Raw genomic sequence first — 25,017 nt, forward strand, 5'->3', positions numbered from 1 at the left:
AGCGGGGGGGCCGCGGCGGCCCGCGGGGGAGGGGAAGGGGCCGGGGCCGCGGCTGACGGGTTCCGGTGTCGGGCGCAGACGTGTCGGCCGGGGCCGCGGAGCGGGAGGCGCTGCCCCTGACGGCTCGGAACAGCGTCCGGCTCGGGGCCGGCCCGGCGGCGCCATGTCCGGGACCAGCAGCCCTGAAGCCGTGAAGAAGCTGCTGGAAAACATGCAGGGAGACCTGCGGGGCCTGAGCCTGGAGTGCCGGAAAAAATTCCCCCCCGTCAAGGAGGTGAGCGCCGGGCCGGGCGGCGGGTGTCGCGCCGGGGGGATCTCCCTGGCCGCGGGGCCCCGCCGGAGCGGGGGCTGCCGGCGTTATGTGCCCCCGCGCCCCCGGCTCCGTGTCGCCCCCAGTGGGGTCCGTCCTCCATGGCTGCCGAGCGCTGTCCGTGCCGAGACGGGGCTTTTGCATGTCGCGTTTGTCTGTGCGTTGCTTTTAACGCGCCGTTGAGACAGGGGACGCGGGCCGGGCTAGCTCACCCCCGGGAGCGGGGCTGGGGAGGTGGGTCGTCTGCTGACGGGCAACGCGGGGGCAGCCCCGCTTACCCCCCGCAGCGGCCTCCCTGGGAGAGACAAAGTTTGGCTCGGCCGCCTCGGCATCTCCCCACGAAACTCGCCCGAGGCGGGCCCGGTGCCGAGGGCTTGGGCGCACCGGCGGGCGGGCGCCTGGCGGGCAGCGCTTTGCTGGCGGCTGGCCGGGGACCGGGGCGGGGACAGCCCCGGCGGGGGAGCCATGCCGTGCCCCTGCGGGGGGGTGGCCGTGCTGTGCCCCTGCGGGGGGTGGGGGGGCGTGCAGTGCCCCGGTCGGGCACGGCCGCCATGCCGGCCGCGGTGGGAGCGCCTGGGGCCGCGCAGCCCTCCCGTCGGGTCCGTGCCTGAGCCGTGTGACGAACGCACACGCTTTCACAAGTGCGGCTCCAGAGCCGGCCTACGTGACCTCTTACTGCTGCACATCTGTGTCCGCCGGTGTTAACGGTGGGGCGCCGGTGATCGCTAGCGTACCCCCGGTTTGGGGGTTATGTGGCTTACCAATGGTATGGCTTACAACCGTGGAAGCTTGGGAGACAGAGAAGTTTAGGTCACTTTTTTCTCCCTTTTTAAAAATTTCCTTAATAAACTCACGCCATTAGGGTTGTATATTTTATTTGTCAAACCTCAGCTTACTCCGTGTGCAGCCTGGGACTTCAGTAATCTTGATGGGCAGAATTACTTAATTGAAGGGCAACCACAATTTTTCTGTCCAATTTAAAGTATAGATTTTGACTCTGTTTCTCTAGTGTGTTTACACAGTCAGTTTAACTTTTTTCCTATCGGTAGTTTGCCACTTGCCATTTTAAAAAGTGTTTTGTCTACATGATAGTGGGAGGAAAAAATGCTAATATATTGACTCAATTAAGCTGCAGAAACAGAAAGGTACTTGGGAAAATACGGTAAAGACTGGTACCTGTTTGGAAGAAAGGAATTACGTGTGTAATGTGACTTTAGTTCTAGTTAGTTGTGAGCATGTTTAATGTGGTATGAAGTGTCACACACTTTAACAGATTAATTGAATCTATTAATGACTGACTGTTTTGAAAGGCATGAAGTGACACACTGTAGCAGAGCATGTTATATGCGATTGATTGTAGGTTGCAGAGAAATGCAGGTGTGTTTTGGGAAATTGTGTGTGGTCACAGAAAAACGAGAAAGTTGTGATCAGTACTGAGAAATTGTGTGTGGTCAAATGTAAATAAGAAAAAGTTGTGGTCAGTTGAACAGAAATCTATCTGTGGGTTTTGGAGGGAGGTGGGCGTGCTGCTTCCACTTTCTCCTGTGTATTACTGTGTGGCTAAGTTGTTTGGTCTCTGAACAAGTTTCCCCTCTGTATTAATGTTTACTTTCTTCAAGATCTACAGAGAAGATGGGCAGTTTAATTCTTAAGCTAGTATTATTAGTAGTACTTCATTATATTGACATGGTGAAGGTTAACTACTGCATGTGCAGTTCTTGATACTTGTTCAGTATGTTTATCATATTCTTGTGTAAGTATGACATGAGTTGTTCCATTTTACACCTCGACAATGATTTGCATAGTTTACTTCATTAAAAACACTTATAGTTTTTTCACAATCGTCTGGAGTTTGGGTAGGTTTACGGAATAGTACTGGAAAGTGCTTAAGGATTCTGCTGTGAGTTGTGGACTTAGAAGTCTGAGGTGAAAGCAGTCCTACAATAGGATGTATGAGACAGTTGCAGGAAACGATCTTACTTCCTTGCTTCTGGAAGCCTTTTTTTTTGTTGTTTTGGTTTGTTCTTGGTTTAAGGGAAATGGGTGGCCTTTTCTGTCAAATCTCAATTGCTAAACGGGTATATTAATCACGTGTGTTTGGTCTGATCATGATTAGATTTAGCTAGAGCGATCAGAGGAATGGCATGTGCTTCTTGCTGATTTGGAACAGCACCAGCTTTTTAAACCGTATTTAAACAGGCTTTTTAAAACTAATTCCTACTGCTTACAATCTCACTTTCTTCACTTGGAATGTAAGTAGACTATCCTCATCACTACCACATGCATTGTAATTTATGAGTTTATCTTGCAGCTGATGTGTATGCTTCCATGTCACTTAATAAACTTACCATGGTGTGATAAAGCTATTGAAAAACTTCTAGTCCAAAATTAACAGTTGTGAGCTGTATTGCAGTTGTTAGATTTGGTAGGTACCTACCTACCAAAGTTTATGAAGGTAAACTGCTTCTAGTAATCTCTCCAATTTCTAACATAATCTGAAATTTTGCTCACAGGTACTTGTTTTCATCAGTCCTTTCTAAAATGATTTGTCTATTCTGGTTTTTTTAATTTTTTTATATTAATACTGTTGAAATTTTGCAAAATTAATTTAGCTGATAGGCTTGCTGCTGATAAAAGTAGTAGTGCAGTTCTCAATTCTGCTTGTTGCTCAAATGATTAATTTGAGCGAATTCTTTTTTAATCCATACTGTAAGGAGATAGAAAGTGGCATGATCTGAAAAATAGAGCTTGGTGCCTTTTTTTTTTTTTAATTAAATAGGATTTTGGTTTTCACTTTTCAAAGATCTTTCTAATGCTTATGTTATTACAAACTAATGCCATATCTCTTAGGTACAGACGGACCAAAACAATATTAAATGATTCTTTGAACAGGCAGATGGATGACACAGCTGAAGAGCTTTATTGGATATTTCTTCTTGGTGGGTGGTGGTGTGTGTGCAGCAGAAAGGGGGACAGCTGGCTGTGGGATCCCACAGGCTGTGAGATTTAGACCTTATCCTCAGCTAGGAGGTGGAAGTAAGGTCTTAAGCCCTTATTGGGAATGGAACTTGAACTCTTCACTCTTTTAAGCACTTTAATCTCATATTTTTCTATTACTTCTGAGTCTGTAAAGTTTTCTTATCAGGTCAGATTTATACGGAAATCATGTAGTTGTAAGTCACTTAGTGGATTCTGAGGTTTTTTGCTGACTTTTTGATAATCTGTTAAGAAACACTGAAATTACTGAGTTTCTCCCAATGTTAAACCTATGACCCAAATATGTGGCAAACTGCCTTCCCCTTAGAGCTTTTAACTAAGAAATAACGGAATGTATGGATGGCCCTAAAGCAATCCACACCTTGTCTTTGCTCTGTGTGACAAATAGTACCAGGGTATGGTTTTCCTAGGTGGTGGGGCTTAATACATTGAGAATGGGAGCTGCGGAAAGAATCTGTGGGCTTGAAATTGTGTTGCTGATGATTGGGGATTAACTAACATGCTAGACTTATTCTTCTGAAAGGTGTGGGGAATACCAGTTACTATTAGACTTCAGACCCACGTCTGTCTGTTGCTAGGTGTTTTTTCTATTTGGTATTTCCTCAGATCACTGACTACAGAAGTATACTAAGCATGAAAGCTATATACTATGACCAAGGAGTGATTTGGTGGTTATCTGTGTATAATATGCCAAAACTGTGTATACTGGCAGATGTGCAAATAATATTGCTGAAAAATGTATTCATATTTTCACAATTTATTCCTGTTTCTCAGTTAGAAAAATAGACACCAGCCTCAGATGTGATAAAAGCTCTCAGGGCAATTGTAAATTAAACAGTAGCTTTTGGAGCTTGAAATTACAGAGGATGTAGCAGTCTTTGGTATAGGCATCAGTTGTGCTCATGTTATCTTAAGTAATTGGGCATTTCTCATAGAAAACAACACTGCTTGGCCATTATTCTGTTGTTTTAATATTGCAGGCCCTAAGATTTGCTCTGTGCTAGAGAGCATTGTAATGCTTCTAACTCTGAACTGAATTGCGTGGCTTGCATGCAGAGCTTTATAAACTGTTTTAACCTGCTAGTGACTGGAGCTTGAATATCCTGTGCTGGGTGTGTGGGAAGCTGTGGTGGTCTCTAGTAAACTGGAGTAAGAATTTAGTTTTACGACAGAATTGAAAATAGTTCAGTGTGCTAAATAGGTTGGTTACCTGCTGTTTCTTAATACTGAATGAAAATATTGTTCTGGAAGTTGTGTCTGATTTAGTTAGGTAATTTCACTGCATAAGAAACCCTTAGAAATACAAGGGGAAATCATTTATAATTAGCAGAAATTATGGAGTTAAAAGGGAAAATAAGTATATGCAAAAAGTTCTCAGCCTGAATTCCAGTGGTATGTAACTCCTCGTTGTTTACACAGTTCTGGTTCAAAAGTCACAGCTCTCTAGTAGGCTTGTAGTCTCTACATTGACTCAGTTTTTTTATTGACTTTTTAAATAGCAGTAAAAGCAAAACGGGCTTGAAGAAAAAAAAAACCACCAACAAACTCTAATCCAGCTCCCTGCACAGTTACAGGCACGCTTGTGCTGGTAGAGAGGGAGAGGGGGGCAAGGACTTCACCCTCGCATGGCAGGATGAGCTTGGCCTGCTTTAGACTTGTTGTGGGACATCTGTGTAGCAGTGGTGTAGTGGGTTGCAGGTGTCCGTGTGTTCTAGGATGCTTGCTGCTGTGGTGATTTGAAATAGTAGGCCGGAAAAGAAATAGGGTTCAACTTCCCTCAACCTGGAAAAGCAGCACAGTTTTGGCTTTGAGTGCTTTGGTCAGTTGAAGTGCTCTCTTGAGACTCCTGAAGGATAGCTTTTGATAGCATCTCTGTGCTGTTTCTTTTCCAGGTCTTTCTTTGAAACAGCAGCATTGCTTTTCTTTAACTGTTTGAGTTGTGTATGCCTTTGGCATATAGATACATTTTTGAAACTGTATTGTAAATTAAGTTGTTGTATCTAGGAAAAATAATAGAATCCAATTTTGCAGTCTTAGTTTCCTTCTTTTAGAAATAACTACTTGCAAGCAGGCAACCTTACAGAATTCTTTGGGTAAAAGTTAAAGAATCCAGATTTGACTGACTTCTGGATAAAGCAAACTTTACATTATTTAATTACAGTAGAAGTGGTGTGGGCTAGCTGAGCCAAGAGATAGCATTTGCACTGAGATTGTTGTGTTCTGTGAACACAGATTTTATTCATACATTTCTTCCTTTGGCGTCCACTCCTGTCTGCACCGAGTGACATACATGACAGTTTTATCCCCTGGGTTATTTTGGAATGATATGCTGATCCTGAACACATTTTAGGGCTAATGTCAAAATTTTGGGGGGGAAGCTTGTGCTTTTAGGGAACCTCTCTGACGTCATTGGGTAGCTCTGTGAAACTAAATATAAGGATGTATTGCAAAACTTAAACGTGTTAAAAAGATACAGATCAATTACTTTGGTTTATAATGTGGAAGTGAACATTAGGATTCATAATGCAACTGGAAGGAGCAGTTAAAAAAATATGTGGGAACGTTAGCTGTTTGGTCTGTAACAGTAATACAGTAGTAATATTTCAGAAAATGTGTTGAATGTAGTGCAGTACACAAATCAGAAGACTGAGAAAGAGAACAACACGCTAAAATGCCTTGTGATTTGAGCATTTGAGTCACTTAATGTATTACTAGCATTGAATGGTTTCCGAGAGCTTTGTGTCCATGCTACTCCGGTGGTAAAAAGATGAGCCAAATGGACCTGGCAAAGAATAAACCTTTGTACATGGACCATTTTCTGTAGTAGTAACCAAGTTTTGGGGTTTTCTACTTTATTTATTGAATAAAATGGATTAAATAATTCTGACATTATAGCCTACAGGGAACTTAACCTACACTGAATTTACCAAGTTGGTTGATTTTCAGGTCTTTACAGCATTAGTTCAGAAGGATGTAAATACTGTAGAGTTTGCCTTGATGGGTATTTACTTAACTAATATTTTAAAGGTTCTTTTGAAATCAAGAAACTATGCTCTGTAAAATGCATATTGTCATCATTAGGCAGTTTGCACTCAAGCATGTGTTTTGCGCATGTGACTGGAGATTATTCCATAGCATTCTTTAGTTGCCAGCCTGTGGCTGAGCTGGTAGCTTGAAACAAATGAGCCCTAGTATTTCCTATAGTTCCTTTTATAATTCCTGATCTTTACTAACTGCAGTCTCCTGGCTTCATGTTTGGAAGCCATTAATTTTACAGTGTTTTTTATTCAAAACATGATTTTGAAAGTACACAGATGAATATTAAAAGTGTGTATTATGTTTCTAGGGGACCGTGATTATTCAAATATGTTCTAAGCATCAAGATTTATTATAGATCCTAAGTCTAATGTCATCATTTTAGTCTTTGGTAAGAAATATTATGTGTTCAAAAATTATTCCCATCATATATGTAGACCCAATTTCTTCACCATGTAATACCTTGCAATGTAATGAACAAAAAAAAATGACTAAAACTTTCCATATCTTAGTGTGTCTGTAAACTTTTCAGTGCAGGATTAAGGTGCTTAACTTCAGGTGTCTGAGCTCCCTTCATCAATTGTGCTGGCTCGGTTTGTTATGGAAATACGGTCAATGGAGCCAAATAGCTATTCAGAGGATCTTGTGGCCAGGGGATTGATTCACTCTGCAACCTACACGTTGTATCTTTGCTACTAGAGATGCATTACTGTTGCTTCCTTGGCTTCCAGCAGCTGGTCGGAAGAGCATGGGTCTTCTGCTGCCTGCATGTTGTCTTGGATACGAAGGCCTAAGCTTAGACCTCGGTATTGAGCCCCTGGTAGTGGGTCAGTTGAGTTAGCTTGAGGAGGCGCTTTAAGAATTAAGGAGCATTCAGTAGAGACTAGATCTGCATTGTAAAGGGAGTCAAAATATGTAAATGTGTGCATCTCAAGCTCTGATTTAATCACTACCTGTCTCCTATGACTTCCTGAAGATTATACAGGAAAGCTGTAGCAGAAGCTGGAAATTCTTGGCGACTCCTATTCTTAACTAGTACCCAAACTGTTGTCTCTTGTTTCTTTTTACCGTGCCCCTGGCGCTGCTGTCTCAGACTGTGTGACTCTGAGTATAGTATTTATGGCAAAGCCTTAGGAGTTCCATGGTCCCATCTGTTCTGATCAACAAGGTGAAGGCAAAATTAGTTTGATCTTCAAGTGTAAATCACTTAAAGCTCTGGAACAGGGTGTTGGGTTTTATTTTATTGTAGAATGATGATTGTTGTGACAAAAGTATGTAATGAAAATTCAAGTTCTCTATTTCCATGGTTTATAATCAGTTGTGTTGTACTTGACAGATCACTCAGAAATCCATTAATGGTAGACACGTGCTCTCTCAGGATATCCGTAGAATAGATTTTTTATATATATATATATAAATATAATGTATGAATATAGCATACATAATATAATACAAAATAGAGGGTACATCCTGATTCTGTCTGACTGTGGAGGAGAGGAGTGTAAATTAAGAATTTGTTGCTAATTCTTCTGTATCAAGTCTTTGTTAGCTTTTTTTCTTTCTGTCTATATTGATGCTGTTCAGTAATTAGTTGGTTTATGTTAATTCATTCTAATTTGTTCTGTTGATTTATATGTGATGGTTTTTCCAGCTGAGGTATAATGCTTTGATTGTCAGAAGAAAACTCTTGATATTAAATATTTGTATTTCATTATCTATACCTCCACATTCACATCAAGTGAGGTACCTCCAGAGGCAACAGTTCTGAAGCAATTTAGATAACACTGGCACCTCTCCTGGCATTACTGATGATTAACCTTCAGGATTCTGAATTGGCTGCTGATACTGCAAACTGACAATTTCAGAGGATTAACGGACCAGAGGAGCAGTCACTCCTGTCAAGTGAAAGAGCAGTTTTAATATGAGGACAACTAACATAGTCGCACTAAAGCTGGAAATGAACAAGATAGTGTGGTTTTAAAAAATAAAACCCAAACCCTGCTATATCATTAATCTTAAATCGGTGGAGAAAGTGTATAATAGAATTGGTTAATGGTTTAATTTTTTCTCAGAGCATAGTTGCTCTGGCCATTGAGAATGGCACCATCCTTGAGCAGAGTCAAGTCTAGCCGGAATTAACTTGGTGTCTTCAACTGTTGTTGTGCCTGTTGCTGGAATCAGAAATGTACACTATTTATTTCCTTCACCGAGCTCAAGTAGAACATTATGTAGAATAAACCAGAACAATTTTGCTTCTGTCTCAGGTAAAGTCTGAACAGGTGAAGAAGCAACTTTGTATATGAATAGAGACTGATGGCCTGTTTGCAGTTTCTTGTCTTCATATGATAAATAAAGGTTATACAAAGAAAACCAGCAAATATATTAATTTATTTATTTAAAAAGAAAAAAAAAAAGTTAATCAGGCTATTCAACAGTTCACGTAAATCACATATTCCAAATGTAAAAAAACTGGAAAACTGTAGCTGGTTTTGTATTGAGGGTTTTGTGATAGTGAAAGGTGGTTTACCAAAATACAATTCTTAATTTATAGGAAAATTAGTACTATTTTACTGTGTTTACTAAGATTCTGTGGAAGAAAAATCACAGTAAGAAGCTTGTGCGGAATTGCAGTATATGAAGTGATTTGAAAGGAGCATTATTGCTGTCAGTGTTCCCTGCTTTCTTTCTCTACTTGTGCATATATTCAGTGTGGAGCACACATCTGAAGAGTGATTGCCAACTGCTTCACCTTCACCACAGCCTTCCTTTAGGAAACTGTGGACATTAACAAGCCTTCCCTTTAGTCTTGTCTTCTTCAGACTGAACAAATGCAGCTCTTACAGCATCTCCTTATCCGTTGTTCTCCATCTCCTAACTGTCTTAGTAGACTTCCACTGGACTTGCCCCAACATGTCAATGGCTTTCTTGTGCTGGGGAGGCTAAAACTAGACATTTTACTCCAGCAGCAGTCCCACAAGAGCCAAAGAGCAGGAAGGACTCCCTTCCCTCAACCTGCTGCCTGTGTTCTTGCTAATGCAGCCCAGCATGCAGTTGACCACCTTTGTTACAAGGGCTCACTGCTGGCTTTTGGTTCCATTTTGTTGTCCACCAGGACCCTGGGTCATTTTCTGTAAGGCTGCTTTGCTGGCTGCCCCCAGCCTGTACTGGTGCACAGGGCTGGACTTTGCATTGGCCTTTGTTGAACTCCGTGAGGTGCCTACCAGCCCATTTATCAGCTGTAGAAGAATGGCTGCAGAAGCATGGCCTTAGAATCTCTGAAGATCTGCACAATCCAGGCCTGGTATTAGAATAGGTCTGTAATCAGAATTGTACTGAAGTTGCTGTGCTGGAGACAATAAGAAAGGTAGCCTTGAGCTGTTCTTGAATCCTGAGACCGAGTAATTATGTTGTGCCAACAGGCCGTGGCTGTAACAAGCTACAGCTGCTGGGAAAGCAGGTGCAGGGCCAAGAAAGATAGGGACCGGTATGGGAAGATAGGGAGTAACAAACTACAAGGCTGAAGCACAGCAACACAATTAGCTACATGGATAGAACACTTATTTTAGTGATGATAATTAGGGGTGTGAGAACCGCACGTGTTTAGAGACTACTAACCAATTATATTTCTGCTTTACAGATATGCATGTGTATCGGTTCTATATAAGTAGTGTTAGAAACTAATAAAGTTGAGCAAGATGCATAACTCATTGAGCGTCTTCTTGACTCCAGTGAACCCTTCTTCCAACAATCAGCCTATCTGGGTTCCTCTGAATATGCACCCCCCAAGTATGTTGCATTTGTCTGCAGACTCTATGCCTTTATCCAGGCTGCTAATAACGTTAAAGATGTTAAATGGTATTAGCCCTAGTATCCACCCCTGAGAAGCACTACTAGTGACTGGTTACCAGCTGGACTTCATACCATTTGTAATGACCCTTTGAGCCAATCTTTACCCACTTTACTCTCCAGTTGTCTGTATCTCACCAATTTGATTATAAGGATACAACTGGAGATGGCATTTGCTCTAGTCAAGGTATAAAATATGTAGTGCTCTCCCCTTAGCCACACACAGCCCATCATCTCCTTGTAGAAGGCAGTAAGGCAGTTGGGTTGGTGAGGCTCATGCTAAATTAGTGTTGGCTATTCCTAATCATCTTGTCCTGCATGTGTCTAGACGATGGTTTCCAGAAGGATTTGTTCTGTAACCTTACCAATTAGTGATGTGTAACTGACTGTCCTGTAGTGTCTTGAAAGCTCTTCTCAGCCCACTCTGGAGATGTGTGTAGCATTTACCTCTCCCCAGTCATCAATAACCTTCCCAAGTCACTGTGACCCAGGTAGAGGTTGTCCTTTCAATGGCATTGGCCCTTGGGTGTGTGGGCTTGTATGTGTCCAGTTGACATTAAGTACCTGGTTCACATACTCCCTGCCTTTATCTGCCTTTATGGTGCTCCATTCCCAGAGACTCTGCTGGTAGGCCTTGCTCCAAGCCAGTAGCATGTGAGCAAGCTGTAATCCAGATACATTAAATCATTCAATATAATAGATCCCTGAGAGTGCACAGTGCTGTCAGAACACAACTGGCATTTCACCAGTTTAAATTACAGGTAGAATGAGCATATATAAAAGAGAAGGGGTTGAGTAGGGATTGTACTCCTGGGGAGGAAGATAAAAATGCAGAAGGCAAGTACAGTGCTTTCTCACACAAATGTGGTATACTTGGGTGCTTTCATGAGGCTGATTTAGTGTGGAGCTTTTTGTGAGTATGTCCTTTTCCAAATAATAGTTTAGCAGTACAGTAATGGTCGAGAATGTGATTTTGCAAAGCAAGCCAGAGTAACAATGAAGTGAAACTGTACTTTTAGACAGGAGGATCTCTTATCTAAACTATTGGGTGTAGGGTTAGTGTTCCAGTTGGAAAGACAGATAATGATGAATAGAAAAAAAAATGCTCTTTTTGTTTCCCATAATAGATATGGAAGTGACCATAGATGACAAATATTACTCTCATCTAATCTTGGTAAAAGGTTAGCAAACAGTGTAATGTAAATGCCAACAGAGACCATCATTCCTGAAAGCATTCCTGAATGCTTTTCTTTTTAGAAGACAGAAATCAAAAGCTTGTGTAGTAAGAGCTGCAAACCTTACCAGCAATTTTGGTATATCTGGAGATAGCAATTTGTTCTCAAAATACAGTCAAAACACAAAGGGTCATTCAAAGCACTAGGAGTGGAAATTCTCTATTTTAATAACTTTTGGTAACAGTACTATCACCTTTAGTAGTTTACACAAAATATTTAATGTTAGATCAATCTTTACTAGAAATGAGCACGTGCCTGGTTGTTGCATTAAATATCTTTATGTGTATATATAATTTTTGTTAAAAAAAAAAAAAAAAAGGTGCTACTTCTGGTCCTAATTCTGAGGTACCAGTTTCGAGGATCAGCAAGTTGATCCTTTTTAAAACCTTTTTAAAAACCCTTTTTTGAAACTTAAAAAAAAAAATACTGAAACAGCAGAGACAGTGGGTGGTGTTTCCACTTCCTGAAAAGGGTCGCTGGTAAAGGAGAGATTCCAGATTAGAATTTTTTGTCATCTTTCTCTTATGAAAAATTGTCAACTATGCTGTTATTTTTCAGTGAAAGAAGGGTAGCTCTTTGACGTTTACCCCAGAGTAACAACAAATCCATAGGGATTACAGTGGAGCAACTGACATGCTGTTGAATTGCATCCTGGCTGACCCCTCTGGTACCTAGCTTGCCCATCCATCTGCATTGCAACGGGGTTCCATGATGTCTTTGCCTGTGAGGAGAAAACCGCTATGTAATTAGATAGTTAGATGTTTGAGCATACACTGTGCCATTATTCCTTGTGGCCATTCTTGGGCTGCCATGATAGTGGAGTTAGCTGATAGTGGAGTTAGCTGTAGTGGTATCTTTTGGTAATGTAGACTGCTGCAGTTAGGTTTGAGTGCTTCTACAGTGTCCCTGGAAGACAGGTTTGAGAAACTGGTGCCTTTCAGATGTGCTTATCACTCTGCTGCTGCTGTGGGTGGCTTGCCTTTACATCACCCTGAACAGCAGCTAGTAGAATTGCATACCCCAGTTATCCTAATCCCTCCATATGCTATTTATGAGTTATAGATCTTTAAATATGTGCACACAAAACTATGATGTGGAGAAATTCAGCTCTTGGATGTTGGAAAATGTTGATTCTGCTTGAGGATGGGTTAAGTCTTTGCTTGCTGAGTGCCTGAGCAGAAATTACTTAACTCTGTTACCTTGTTGTTGCTTTTGGCCCTGCAAAAGCATTAAAATTTACAAAAATTTGAAAGATGCACACAGCGCATCCAGTGACAGGAAGGCTGAAGCCCTTCCCTGTTTGAACTGAGGACTGAGAAATCTGTAAGGAGGAGAAGAGGTTTGGATCTGAGAAACCCTTAAAGGTGGGTTTGAAAGTGTCTATGAATTTCCACAGCTGGGTCGCTCTTGTGCAGAGAGCCTCTGTCTAAAAGGTAGCTTCAGGGTAAGGTTCTTGTGGAACTATGAATGTTGTCAGACTGTACCTTGGGAGAGGAACTTCAAGGCCAGCAGGTAGATGCCATGCACAGGCTTGTTTTCAGTCTACTTCAAACTGCACTATGTGTGTCTTGATATTTTTGTACATGCATTTCCTCTTTGCCTTTGACTTCTGTGAAGGGTGATCTTCATGTAATCAGCAAATACTTGGTAAGTTCTGAGGAAGCAGAAAGATGATGGGTTAAGTGCTTGAGCCTGGAGAGTCCTATTTAATTTTGTTGTGAGACTGACTGATTAAAACCAAATTAAAGTGCTGGAAGAGATTGACTTGAATATGTGCTATCGCTGAGAGTCAGTTTCTGTTTTTCATCAGTCATTTCCCCTCCCCACACTGGCTGCTGTAGTTGCTTCAGCAGAAACATGAAGCAAACCTCAATAATGGCAAGTGTGTGCTTGAGACATTTTATTTCAGTTCATTTCACAGTTGTTAAAGTAGCAGAACAGGAAATCTAATTGACTGAAGGTTTCCAGTATACTTGAGGTTTGTTATGTTAGAGGAACTACATGTATTTGATTCTTTTTAAGATTATAGAGATAGCTGACTTGCTCATGAGACTACTATTAACTGTGGTGCTAAGGGAAACTGATAATGCCACTTTTGAAAAAGTGGTGACTGCTTTAAAAGCATAGTGCCTTGTATTTGTGTGAAAGCAAATTATCATATTTGTACCCACAGATACACAGTATGATGCTGACCATCTCCTTGATTAGTGTTTCTAGAAGTTCTTTTTCTAATGGGGCAGTGTCCTGAAAGTGCTGTAGTAATTGACGTAAATCGGTAAACTTAAAATCTATTGACATCTCTTTCAATTTGCTAAGTTGATGCAATCCAAATACACTTTTATATTGATGTAGACAGAATAGCCAGATAACTGTTTATAGTCTGTTTTTTTCTGTTGGTTATTTGAGATGAACTGAAGTTATTTTTTTGTAAATGTTAATATGTGGTATTATTTACATATATAGTGGAGTGTTGGATTTTTTTCCTGTATGAGGTATGCCGTGTAATTAGTTTTTAACTGTAAACATTTTGGATTTGGATTCTAAATAGAAACCATAGTGTAATGCAGATCATCATAGAACTTGCTATATCTCATGGAGAAAACCTATCTGTCGTGTTCAGAGTGGTTGTAAAAAGTCAAATAGCTGTACCTTAGTTTTAAAAAAATATATGCTATTTTATACAAAGCTAGCATAGAAACAATTAACTAGGAGACATTATGTTGGAAATAATTTTTTCTTTCTTCATGCAGAGTGCACAGTGTTTGCCAATGTCACGCATGTGGGCAGCCTTAATATTTGATTCAGAGTGGGTTTGTCACTCCTGGCAAGAAAGAAATTGATTGACAGCACATGTGATGAGGTTTAGTTTGAAGATAATTGAAGTTGGACTGTGACAAATCCTTCATATTAATTAATAGGAACAATTTGTTGTGACAAGACCCCCCTAATTATCTGACAATTTATAACTGAAGAAGAATGGGGATTAACTTAAAATGTAAGACACTTCAACACATTAAGTTAACATAATTCATGTAAATGAGAACTGTTTGGCACCCCTCATTTGAATTATGTGAAAGATAATATTTGCATGTTGCTTTATACTCATTTGAGCATGTTATATGTTAGTTCAGGTACTGTGGATATTATTCTGCCTGTATTTTTGAAGTGGAAACATTATGTTCAACAAAGCTTAAATAATTCTCCAGAATTTCACAAATCACTTAAATTATTTTATGGCAGTGTTTAGTCTTTCTATGTTATTTTTGGAAATTAAAAAAAAGAAAACCAAACAAACCGGAAACAACCAAAAAGTTCAAAATTTCAGTTCTGCATTTCTAATTTAGCTATTTTGAGAAATACGTATATCAACTGCTAATTAAAATACTTGATTATGAGTTTATATCATCATCTTGACTTTTGGTGACGTCTTGTTGGAGTAGTGTTTTGAGGGAGGGGAAATATTGCTACTTGATAGAACTTCATGTACCGTCACTTTCATATTTTTGCTGCCACAGCTTGTCTGCTTCTCTAATCCGTTTTATACAGTGATGGCACACTTCTTTAAATAGTAGTATTAGAGGAAAAACGGAAATGTTTAGTGTGGAAATAAAAAGCTGAAATAAAAGGGGAAATGTACTTTCAAATTCAGCAGAACAATATTTTCCAGTAATTTATGTCCTATTGCTTGCAAAAAACTCTTGCGTTTATTTTGGTGCACAGTGTATTGAACATGACTTCTTTGTTTCCAGACGTTTATAGGGTATTAATGGAATTACAAACCAGAAAGGTTCCATTTGCAATGTATTTTTGTGTTTTATACACAAAAATTGTCAGAAATCATAATTTTGAAATGCAGAGCCTTAATGTTATGTTTTCAGTTTGGCTTGATTTCATTGGAGAGCATGACTAGTAATCTGTGCTGGGAAGTGTTTGTGAACAATTGAAGAGAGAATTACTGTTCCCTCGTGGCAGTATGGGGTCTCCTTGGTGGGCAGCTCAGCTCTGCAGCCCCTGGTTGTCACCCAGCCAGTCTGTACACATGCATTTCCCAACCTGCACATCTGCAGCCCTGGGTCCTGCTGAAGATGTGCAGGACGGGAAGGAGGATGCTGTTGGTCTGTCAGGTTGTACTTTCAGGGAAAGGGGAAGAACTGTTCGTGTGGATTGTATGGCATGTTAGGAAGAACAGAGAGTATTGTTAGGAAGGCTTCTTCATGGTACTACCTGGGATAATTTGTTTAGGGCATAAGGGAGACAAAATTCATGGGAAAATGGGTTTCATTCTGGTACCTGTTGTTAGTGAGTGTTAGCTTTTGAATGGAAAATACTGCTACCCAGCTGGAAGAGCAACGATGATATTCAGTCAAGTGTTGTGTACCACATCCAGTTTATTAACCAGATTTCATTGCAAAAGTGTTAAGTATTAAGCATTGATGTAATTACTGATGTTCTTGGTTTCTTCAGAATTTCAACCTGATGAATGTGACAGATGATATATCATGGTAGTTGTTTCACAGTGTGAAATTCTACAGAGTATGTAACAGGGTTTTTTGTTTTGCTAGTGATTTTTCTGTGTGTTCGTAGGACTGGGAAGTAATACAATGAGAATAATGATTTCTAAAAATTCTGAACCACAGAATATACCACTTTCTGTGGAATTCTGGAAAGGAATTCCAGAAGCTACAAAGATCTCACTTCTGCATTAGCTCAGCTTACTGAAAACATGGCAAAAACATTTTTGCTCGGAGACTGTGCATTTTTATTTATCTTCAATATTATTTCTTTCCACATACTGATGTATGAAATAGCATCTGAACTACTTATTTTCTTCTCTTCCAGGCTGCTGAATCAGGAATAATAAAAGTGAAAACAATAGCTGCACGGAACACTGATATTTTGGCAGGTAATTATTTGCAATGCAACGCAAAAAATAAACAAGGGTTGCAGATCAAAATGTTAAAAAGATGTCTCGGATATGTCTAATAATCCTATGTGTCTTCTAGTGTGTGCTATATCAGTGATGCTTTACTTTTGGGCACCTAGCAAAAAATCCAGTAGCCTGAGAATTTTTAACACTGCTTCTGTTTTATGTTAGGGCTATACCGTTGCTGAGGAAGGTCTCCGTTTTCAGTTGTGGCTCTGGAAAAGTAATTGTCCACTTAGAAAAACAGCATGACATACTTGGACTCCAAATTATCTATGTTTTATTCACTGTCAACATTCACCATAGTTGTCACTGAGTGCTCTGTGTGGAGTTCTGCAGTACGATCCTCCTCTGTGTGTTTAGTGTGAGGGTCTAGCCTTTGGAGATTTGTACCTGGCAGGCAAAATTCCATCTTACTCTGAGACAAGGTCATTCAATTTAAGATGTACCATTGCCTTTAGGGACAGGAGATATCTTGTGAGTTGCACCTTTGTACGTGCTTAAAACAGTGTCTCTGACTTTCTTCAGCTTTATTAAATATCATGTAAATTGATGGCTTCTTGCCAATTGCTACTAAAGCCTTTGGCCAGATTTGAATGTGCCGGCTGTAGTCAAAATTCTTAAAATGCTAAATTATTTGAAAAGTCCAAATGAAACAGATTAAAACTATTTCTTGTTTTGAGGTATGTAAACCAGATATCAGTAAGGAGGCCCTTTCTAGAATTATTTGAAGTAGCAGTCCCACCCCTCAATATTTCACTTTAATGCCTCTTTTTTTATTTGTTTATTTTCTTTGTTTTTACTGCTGTCATGAATGCTGACATAAGTGGGAAAACTATGCCAGGTAATGTCAGCTATATGAAAATACACAAATGAACAAGAGAAGTCTGTAGTTAGACATTTGGGAAGCTGTCAACATTCTTTGGCATGTTACTGTGTAAAGAACTTTTATATTTTAGAAAGTTAGTTTGTAATCCTGCAAAATCGGTTTTTCATCTTCATCTCAAAGAAATGTGAAAGATCATTGATTTTGGGCCTGGATAGGCAGTCTGTATCGTTTTGAGGGAACACTTTCTGGCAGTTGGTAAAATTTTCTAAGTACTTTTCCTTTGGAAGGTTTAAACTAGATTGTAGTTAGTATTTAATTTGTCAAAAAAACTGTGCAGATTTGTTGATACAAGGTTTGGAAAACCAGCAGATCGTAAAAGTTATTTTAATTAGTTAATCTTTGCTAATAGGATAATAATTTTTTTCGCAGTAAGAAACTGCAGAACAGAGGGGAACATATACTTTGCTTGCACATTATCCTAACATTCCACAGTTTAAACATAATGCCATTAAACAGCCCAAATTATTTATGGATTCTTTTATTTTTTGAGATATCAATTGTAACCTAATCTTGTAGATAAGCTAATGTCAAGATCTCTGTTATTTAAAATTTTTGGAGGAGAAGGTAGTATGTATAGCAATAATAAAGCTGCCAAAGGCTACCATAATTGTGAAATCTAGTGAAGTAGATACTTTTTAACTGCTAGATGATTTAGGAATATCTACTAGACATTCTAGTAATTTAAATATTTTGTTCAGGATATGGTTTTTCTTTATAATTTGATGTAAACTGTCATTTCACTAGATTAGATGAGAACAACTGTATTGGATTGTTTTGAATAAGCTGACCTGATGCTTTCTTGAAGCATTACGTTGTGTAGGATTATTATTTTTAAGAAAATAGATGCAATCTTAAAATCTTATAAATCTTTATTAATAGTCTGGTGAGATGTGTTTAACTTGCCAGAACTCTGATGTCATTGATCTAACTTCTTTCTTTCTCTTTGAAAAGTTGAGCAGTTTCAGAGTCTTCATTCTTGGAAGTCTGTATGTGCTTTGTAATTTATTTATGAGAATTTGATAATTCCAAAAGAGAACTCAGCTTGTGCTTTATATCATAGGAGATAAATGTAAGAAATTATTCTCACATGGCTCTGAAATGTGCAATTCATAAATATTTTTTTTTAGAAGTTCTTTTAAAAAATTAGAATTATAATCTTGCTAATGGAATGAAGGAGTAAGTTTTATTTTCTCAAAACTTCTTTTCTGATGTGGTTCATTATGATATATTTCTTTTTCAATATATTCTCACATAGTTTTCATAGCAAAATGGAAGCAGACCTGGATATGAGAAAATTTTTGTGTATTTTAAGACTGGAGCTAATAAAATAATCACTACCAAACCAGTTCTATGAAACACTAATTTTTCAGCTTCATAAAGTAAAATCCTTGCATAGATCCTGTTGCGTGATTATTGTTTTTAATCGTTTATAGGAAAAATACAGTAAGAGGTTTAAATTTGTCTTTGTCTTGTTATTTATTAACTTTCATGCCATTTTTGCCATTTAGAACTTTATCATTAATCTGATGTTAAGTATAAATGCTTGTGTTATCTTTTTAAAAATTTTGCTTTCTTCTTTCTGCTCAATGGTTAGAGTTTAATGGCAGTCCACAAATTTATATGAGTGAAGAAGGTTTTGTGCCCATGTTAAAATGAGCTCTCTAGCCTCTACTGGCCGGGTGTTGTAGGTGTTCATAGACTATTAGGGCAGCTTAGACACCTAGCTCATGTAGACACTGACAATTAGATGCCTAAATTACATGTCTTAATCAGTAGCCAATGTTTTGGGTTTGATTGGAAAATTATGAAGTGTTTCATAAGAGAACAGTATCAGTGGATATGATATTTACTGTATATTTTAAAAGCAGGTTTATTTGCTTGGTAGTAAAAAACCCCTGTTAAACAAGCAGTGTATTCATTCACATTTATGCTGACATTTTAATTGGTTTTGGTTAGGCATTTGGTGCAAGGTCAGCCTCTGCAACAGGACATAGAGCCTGTACTGGCTCTGAAGAGACTTGACAAAACTGTGGACTGCATATGTGTTAATATCACCCTGTAAGAGCTATTACCTTATAGAAATTTGGCATCTATAATTAACTTGTTATTCATGTTAGTGCTTCAGTTGAAAAATATCACTAAAATACATATTTGTAGCTTTTACCTTGATGTTTCTTTTTTTTTCCAAATTAGTTGTAGTGATACTTAATAAATCCTCTTGTGAGCCAAACTGTTCAATAAAAAAAATAAAGCGGATCATGTTTGCATTTTTATGTGAGAACATATTTTTTGTTTGTTTGTGGTAAGATTTGTGATTAAAAATGTGTGTGAAACTTTTGCATGAATACATTTCTCTTATTACACATGGACTAAAACAGTGTATGATATTCAGTGTAAGAATACACATTGAACTTTCAACTGTGAGGAAATTTTCAGTATCTGAAATGGTGCTGAGCAGCTAAAATCAAAAGTTTGCATGAATTGACGACCACACCCGCAAATAGAAAAGCACTAATTGATCGGAGTCATGCTTTCCTTTCGTCTTTCAGAAATATTTTCTTTTTTAATTTTAGGGAGTTTATCTCAGATGTCTAGTGTTACTTTTATGGGGAAAAACTTTAAAAAATGTCAGCGTGGAATGTTGTATCATTGTGAAGCTTTTTTCCTGGGCCAGGGGGAAGTTCATGAAACAAAGCTCAAAGCTTCATCTGAAGAAGCTGCCCTTTCTTGCTAAAACACTGGTTGAAGAATTCACAGCCAGGTGTATGTACCCAGGATACAAACAGTGCGGTCTCTTTCTCCTCCTGTTTTGTTGGTGGCATTTTCCTATTCCCCTTCATGCTGCCTGTTTTGGTATATGTCTCTGTGCCATACTTGGTGTTGCTTTTGAATTTGGTGCTGAGGTGAAGCAGAGCAGAAGGAGCAGGCTGCCAGCCTGACGCTGGTCACTGCTGCAAGGCCAGATGAGGCTTGGGGTGGTAGAACCTTACAGCTTCCTACTAACCACATGAACTCTATATTTTGGATTTGGAAAGAGAAAGTCACTTGAGTGTGAGAAGGTGCTTGGGATTTGTGCCTCAGCCAGGGTAATTGTGTAAGCGAGCTGTGGCAGCCCAGTGTCTGTCTTCACTTGGCTTTTCCCGGTGGAGCAAGGGTAAATCCCAAACTTCCAAGAGCGGAGATTGCTTTTTCTTGATAAGTATGATTAACAAATTTTACATTGTATTCTTCAAGGTATTAAACATTGACTGCTTCCATATCTCTTTTTGAAAGCACTGAAAGAGAACAGCTCAGAGGTAGTTCAGCCTTTTCTAATGGGCTGTGGAACAAAGGAACCAAAGATCACTCAGCTGTGTCTAGCAGCCATACAGAGGCTCATGTCCCATGAAGTTGTTTCAGAGGTAAGATCAATCTTTATATAAATACATAAATATTTCAGTATGGGAAATACAGGCCCGAAATCGAAGGTGAATGCTTTTTTTTAGGAGGCTGTTTATATTATAATGAACGTAGTCTGCAAAGTATTTTACTCATATCTGTCTTTAAAGAATTGTAATTGAAAAGGAAACCTTCCTGACAATTAAAAAAAAAAAAACCCAACAGTAGTAACTTTTAGAAGGAAATCCATGAAAGTTCAAACCACCTCATTTAGTTTGTGTTCTTACACTGCAGGAAGAGAACATGTAATGGTCGTCGATAAATAAAATTCTTAAAGTTGCACCCACAAAATTTACTCTGCGTGATAACATGCATTATGGTTTTGTTCCACTTTACTTTTAAAAATAAGATAAAATGGATGCACATTTCCTGCATCTGTATATGTTATGATATATTACAGTACTGCATATATAGTGTGTTAAGAAGCTGGTGAAAATAATACTATCGAAATATACCTTCAGTTGTGCTTGCATAATGTAAAATTACGCTGTTCTCTGATATGAATGAATTTTGAGGATAAACTGTCTTTTTACTGTCTTTCTACATTTCTAAGTAGAAAATTAAGTATGCACTTTAATTTGGACTACACATTAAGAGATTTCTGCTGTCAATTCTTTAAAAATATTTTGGGAAATTTGTGTTGGCTTTATGTTCTCAGTGTAATCCTACGGTATAGACAAACAGGCAAATTCAGTTATGATACTCATTTGTGACAGTGCTGTTCTTATGTGTGTGCACATGATATACCATATGTAAATGACTTAATTATTGGCAAAAAAATATTTCTTTGTAGGCTGCAGCAGGAAACATTATTAATATGCTTTGGCAACTGATGGAAAATAGCCTTGAAGAACTTAAATTGCTCCAGACAGTTCTTGTACTTTTAACAACCAACACAGTTGTGCATGATGAAGCACTGTCCAAGGTAAGAATTTGTTAGCACCAGCTGTAGTACTTAAAATATCCAAGAGGAAAAACAGGGAGAAATTTTATGCATGAAGCATTTGGAAATAATGGAAGAGATGAGGGCTTTCTTGATTCCATTGTATGTCTATTGTCTCTCTATCTAGACTGAAGACACAATTTCTCTTAGCTTCCTATTCAGTCTGTTTTTTAGTTCCTCCACAGTAATACTGACTTAATGGGAACTTTAAATAAAAGCACTGGGCTAATGCCTATCTGGTTTATATGCTAAATTTGTCGTATATATATTTTTGAACTGAATTCAGAGCACAAAGTACAGTGTAAGCTCTCACTAATAAAGCAAATATTAGAAGAAGCTGCCTGCCACCCTGCCTTAAATCTCTTCAGCAAGCCATCCAGATATATTGCTCTTTCAGTCAGAACTGAAGTAACTTCATTACATAATTTAAACATGTACCATTTTGGATATTATGTTTCAACTAGAAAAAAATAAGGTTTCTGATCCATTTCAATCTTACATCGCAAGATATTTCTTTTTGAAGGAGCAACATTGTTTATCCATCTGTGAATTGTGAAGTTCTGTTTCAGTTCCTCTTCTAGATTACATTTTATAATTTTTTCCTCTTTAAGAAAGATTTTCTGTTTTTAAATAAATCATTCTAATTTGCTGTCTCTGTTATGCTCTGCCTTCAGTGTGTTGGTTTAATATCAAAGCACCCTTTTTTTTTTATTGTAAGAGAGGAAGAGGGAATAGAATTGAAGACTCTTTTTGAAGGCATTCTTTTCTGGTGGAAGGTTTTCCATTTGTCTTTGCTTCAGTTTTAATGAAATAACTTCTTAGCTGGTTAAATTTGTGGATGTTAAATTCATTATTAATCCATTTAACTAAGGGAGGGAAATCAAAGCTAAGTTACAAAAGTCTGCTGATGGCAGGAAGATAATGGAAAATAAAACCTATAAATGGTAGAATAAAAACTTGCTAAGGATTGAATGGTTTGTCAGTAGGTATAGGTTTTATTTACTTAAGTATTCAAATTATTTTAAAAGACTCCAGCACTATCTTGTTTCTTTTGTCCCAGATCAGATTCTGTGTTCTTGGGCAGAAGCATAATTTTTTAAGAAAATGGAAATACTTTAGAAAGTGGGATTGGCAGTCATTAGCTGAGTAGCAGATGTTCTTTAACAACCTGCAGTGTTGTCATTTTATCAAGTTTGAATCTAGGCTCTAGAAGAAGACAATTGCTTTTTAAGTCCACATTACCTTTCCCTTCCATGTATCATTTATCTGCTTCTCATCCCTTTGCTCATTAATTCTTCTTTCCCTTCCTCTGTATATCCTGTCTCTCTTAACCTCCTTATTCTTAGGTTCATGGTATCTACATCCTACTTCACTTACTTTTTTTGTGTGTGTCTTCCAAAGACTTTTTTCAACATCCTTGATCTGTTAATCTCTCTAATGTCTAGAACCTTTCTCCTTTTGGACACCAACCACAAGAACATGTGAGCACAGCAGCGTCAAATAGGGAAGGTCTTTCCCAGCATGGCTTTCTCTTACCTTGTGTCCTCATCCAGAAGCATGCTCACATAATACAGTTACTGGAGAATCTAATTGCTGTACTTCTAACAATTTTCTCAGTGCACATTAAAATCTAGTACATTTAGAAATGTATAGTCAAATTTTGACAGGCTCTGACAGGGCTAAGGGAAAAACATTCCTGACAGAGCATGTATGTAAAATTTCTTTGTGTTGTTCAAAGCCTGACATTACTAGAGTTTTTCAGTTAACCAAATATAAGCATTACTTGGCATGGGTGAAATGATGCAATGGTTTCATTTTATCCCACCAAGATTCCACCACCACCACCACCACCTGAAAAATTTCTGAAAGTTGGAGTTTTTTCCATGCTGAAAAATTCTTAGAGAAAATCAGTTTGAGCCAGAAATATATTGCATGTATGCTTCAGCTCGACTGATTTGAATTAAGAAAATTACCGGTAAACCATCTTGAAAAGCCCCTTAATACAGACACTGCTTTTAGATCAACCTAGAGAATCTTGCAGTATCTTCTGAAAGTCCATAGGTATATGACTGAGTTGTAAAATTTCAAACTAACACAGAGATACCGTCTCTGGGTGTCCACAAATCATTTACAAGAAAAACAAGCAAAAGAAAATTCTGAGTCTTGTATGGCTTAGAGCATATAGTGCTATGGCTGGGTGTGGTTGAGGTTGATGCAAGTGCAAGGACACATAATGAGGACAGAAGAACAAGAAATACAGGTTTCACTACACATATATATGTTAATTTTCAAAATTCATTATAAAATTAAGTATTAAACCATGTGTTAGAGGTAGTATGGAATCCAATGGGAAACAGTATTAAGTCACTGCCAACACAATGTCACATTAAAATACACATTTATAGAGGAATAATAGCAGTTGAGTCAACATGGTTGTGAAGGTATTGTGATCTAATGTAGGAGAGGAATGGCATTTTAGCTTTGGCGTTGACTGACTGTTTTGTGATTAACCGTGTAATTCTAGTGGCCTTTTGACATTAATATTGATACAAATTGTTTTACATGGTAGATTACTGTGTATTCTCTGTATGATTGTAGTTTTATTGCCACATCATAATGTCTTCAGTTAACACCGCTTCTAGATTACCTTTGGGGAGGATTACTAAAGAGGTTTTGGCCAGGGTACTCTGTAAAACTTATTCTGGTTCTTCAAATTTAACATGACAATGCGGATTGGAAACCTTTCCTCAATTAGCTGTCTTGAGCTTGAAAGTTGAAAATATATTATTGTAAGGTGATGTATTTTCTTTTTTGTCTTCTCCTTTCAGGCAATTGTACTTTGTTTTCGATTGCACTTCACAAAAGATAATATCACAAATAACACTGCGGCAGCTACAGTGCGGCAGGTAGTCACTGTTGTATTTGAGAGAGTGGTTGCTGAAGATGCACGATACAAAGGTGGGTATGCTTTTTACTCTGCTTGCTTGTATTGACTTTTTTTTAGACACACATGAAACATTTTTTCAGATAAAGAAGTATTAAAAAGTCTATAAATGTTATTTAAAAAAATCAGATATTTCAAATTTTTACTGTCTTTTTACATTTTTACTTGTATTCAAAGGAAACAAAATCCTTAGCCATTGTGTCAGTCCAAGTCAGTACAGCAATATATAAAAGCTGATTTTTTTTCAAGCTATGAGAGCTGGTTTTCAGGTTAGTATTGTGAAGGAATTTGAGGTGAGGGTGTCATTTAAGGTGAAAGTAACTTAGGTTACTGAGTGTGAAATATGTGGCAGTAGTAATTTTGAAGAGAACATTCATTGGAAAGAGGTGCTTGGTATTGATGATCTTTGGTATTCAATCTAATGTGTATTTCTGCCAACATGATAAGTTGCAGAA

General features: G+C 38.4%; 1 protein-coding gene across 3 annotated transcripts in view; it reads left to right on the forward strand.

Moving 5' to 3' along the window:
- The first annotated feature begins 37 nt into the window (after positions 1 to 37).
- The window catches only part of MON2 (MON2 homolog, regulator of endosome-to-Golgi trafficking), a 73,911-nt gene continuing 48,931 nt past the window's right edge, over positions 38 to 25,017 (forward strand). Inside the window, exons 1-5 of one of the 3 annotated variants that reach the window (XR_008732576.1) lie at positions 38 to 274; positions 16,264 to 16,327; positions 20,511 to 20,638; positions 21,469 to 21,600; positions 24,447 to 24,576. Coding sequence is in view for 2 of the 3 variants with exons in the window: in XM_055712561.1 (XP_055568536.1) it covers positions 164 to 274; positions 16,264 to 16,327; positions 20,511 to 20,638; positions 21,469 to 21,600; positions 24,447 to 24,576 (565 nt within the window). In the remaining variant the exon portion in view is untranslated. The remainder of the gene's footprint in view (positions 275 to 16,263; positions 16,328 to 20,510; positions 20,639 to 21,468; positions 21,601 to 24,446; positions 24,577 to 25,017) is intronic. The other 2 variants (XM_055712561.1, XM_055712562.1) reach the window with 2 other exon arrangements.

Source organism: Falco cherrug, chromosome 5, assembly GCF_023634085.1.
Source record: "Falco cherrug isolate bFalChe1 chromosome 5, bFalChe1.pri, whole genome shotgun sequence".
Classification (NCBI taxonomy): domain Eukaryota; kingdom Metazoa; phylum Chordata; class Aves; order Falconiformes; family Falconidae; genus Falco; species Falco cherrug.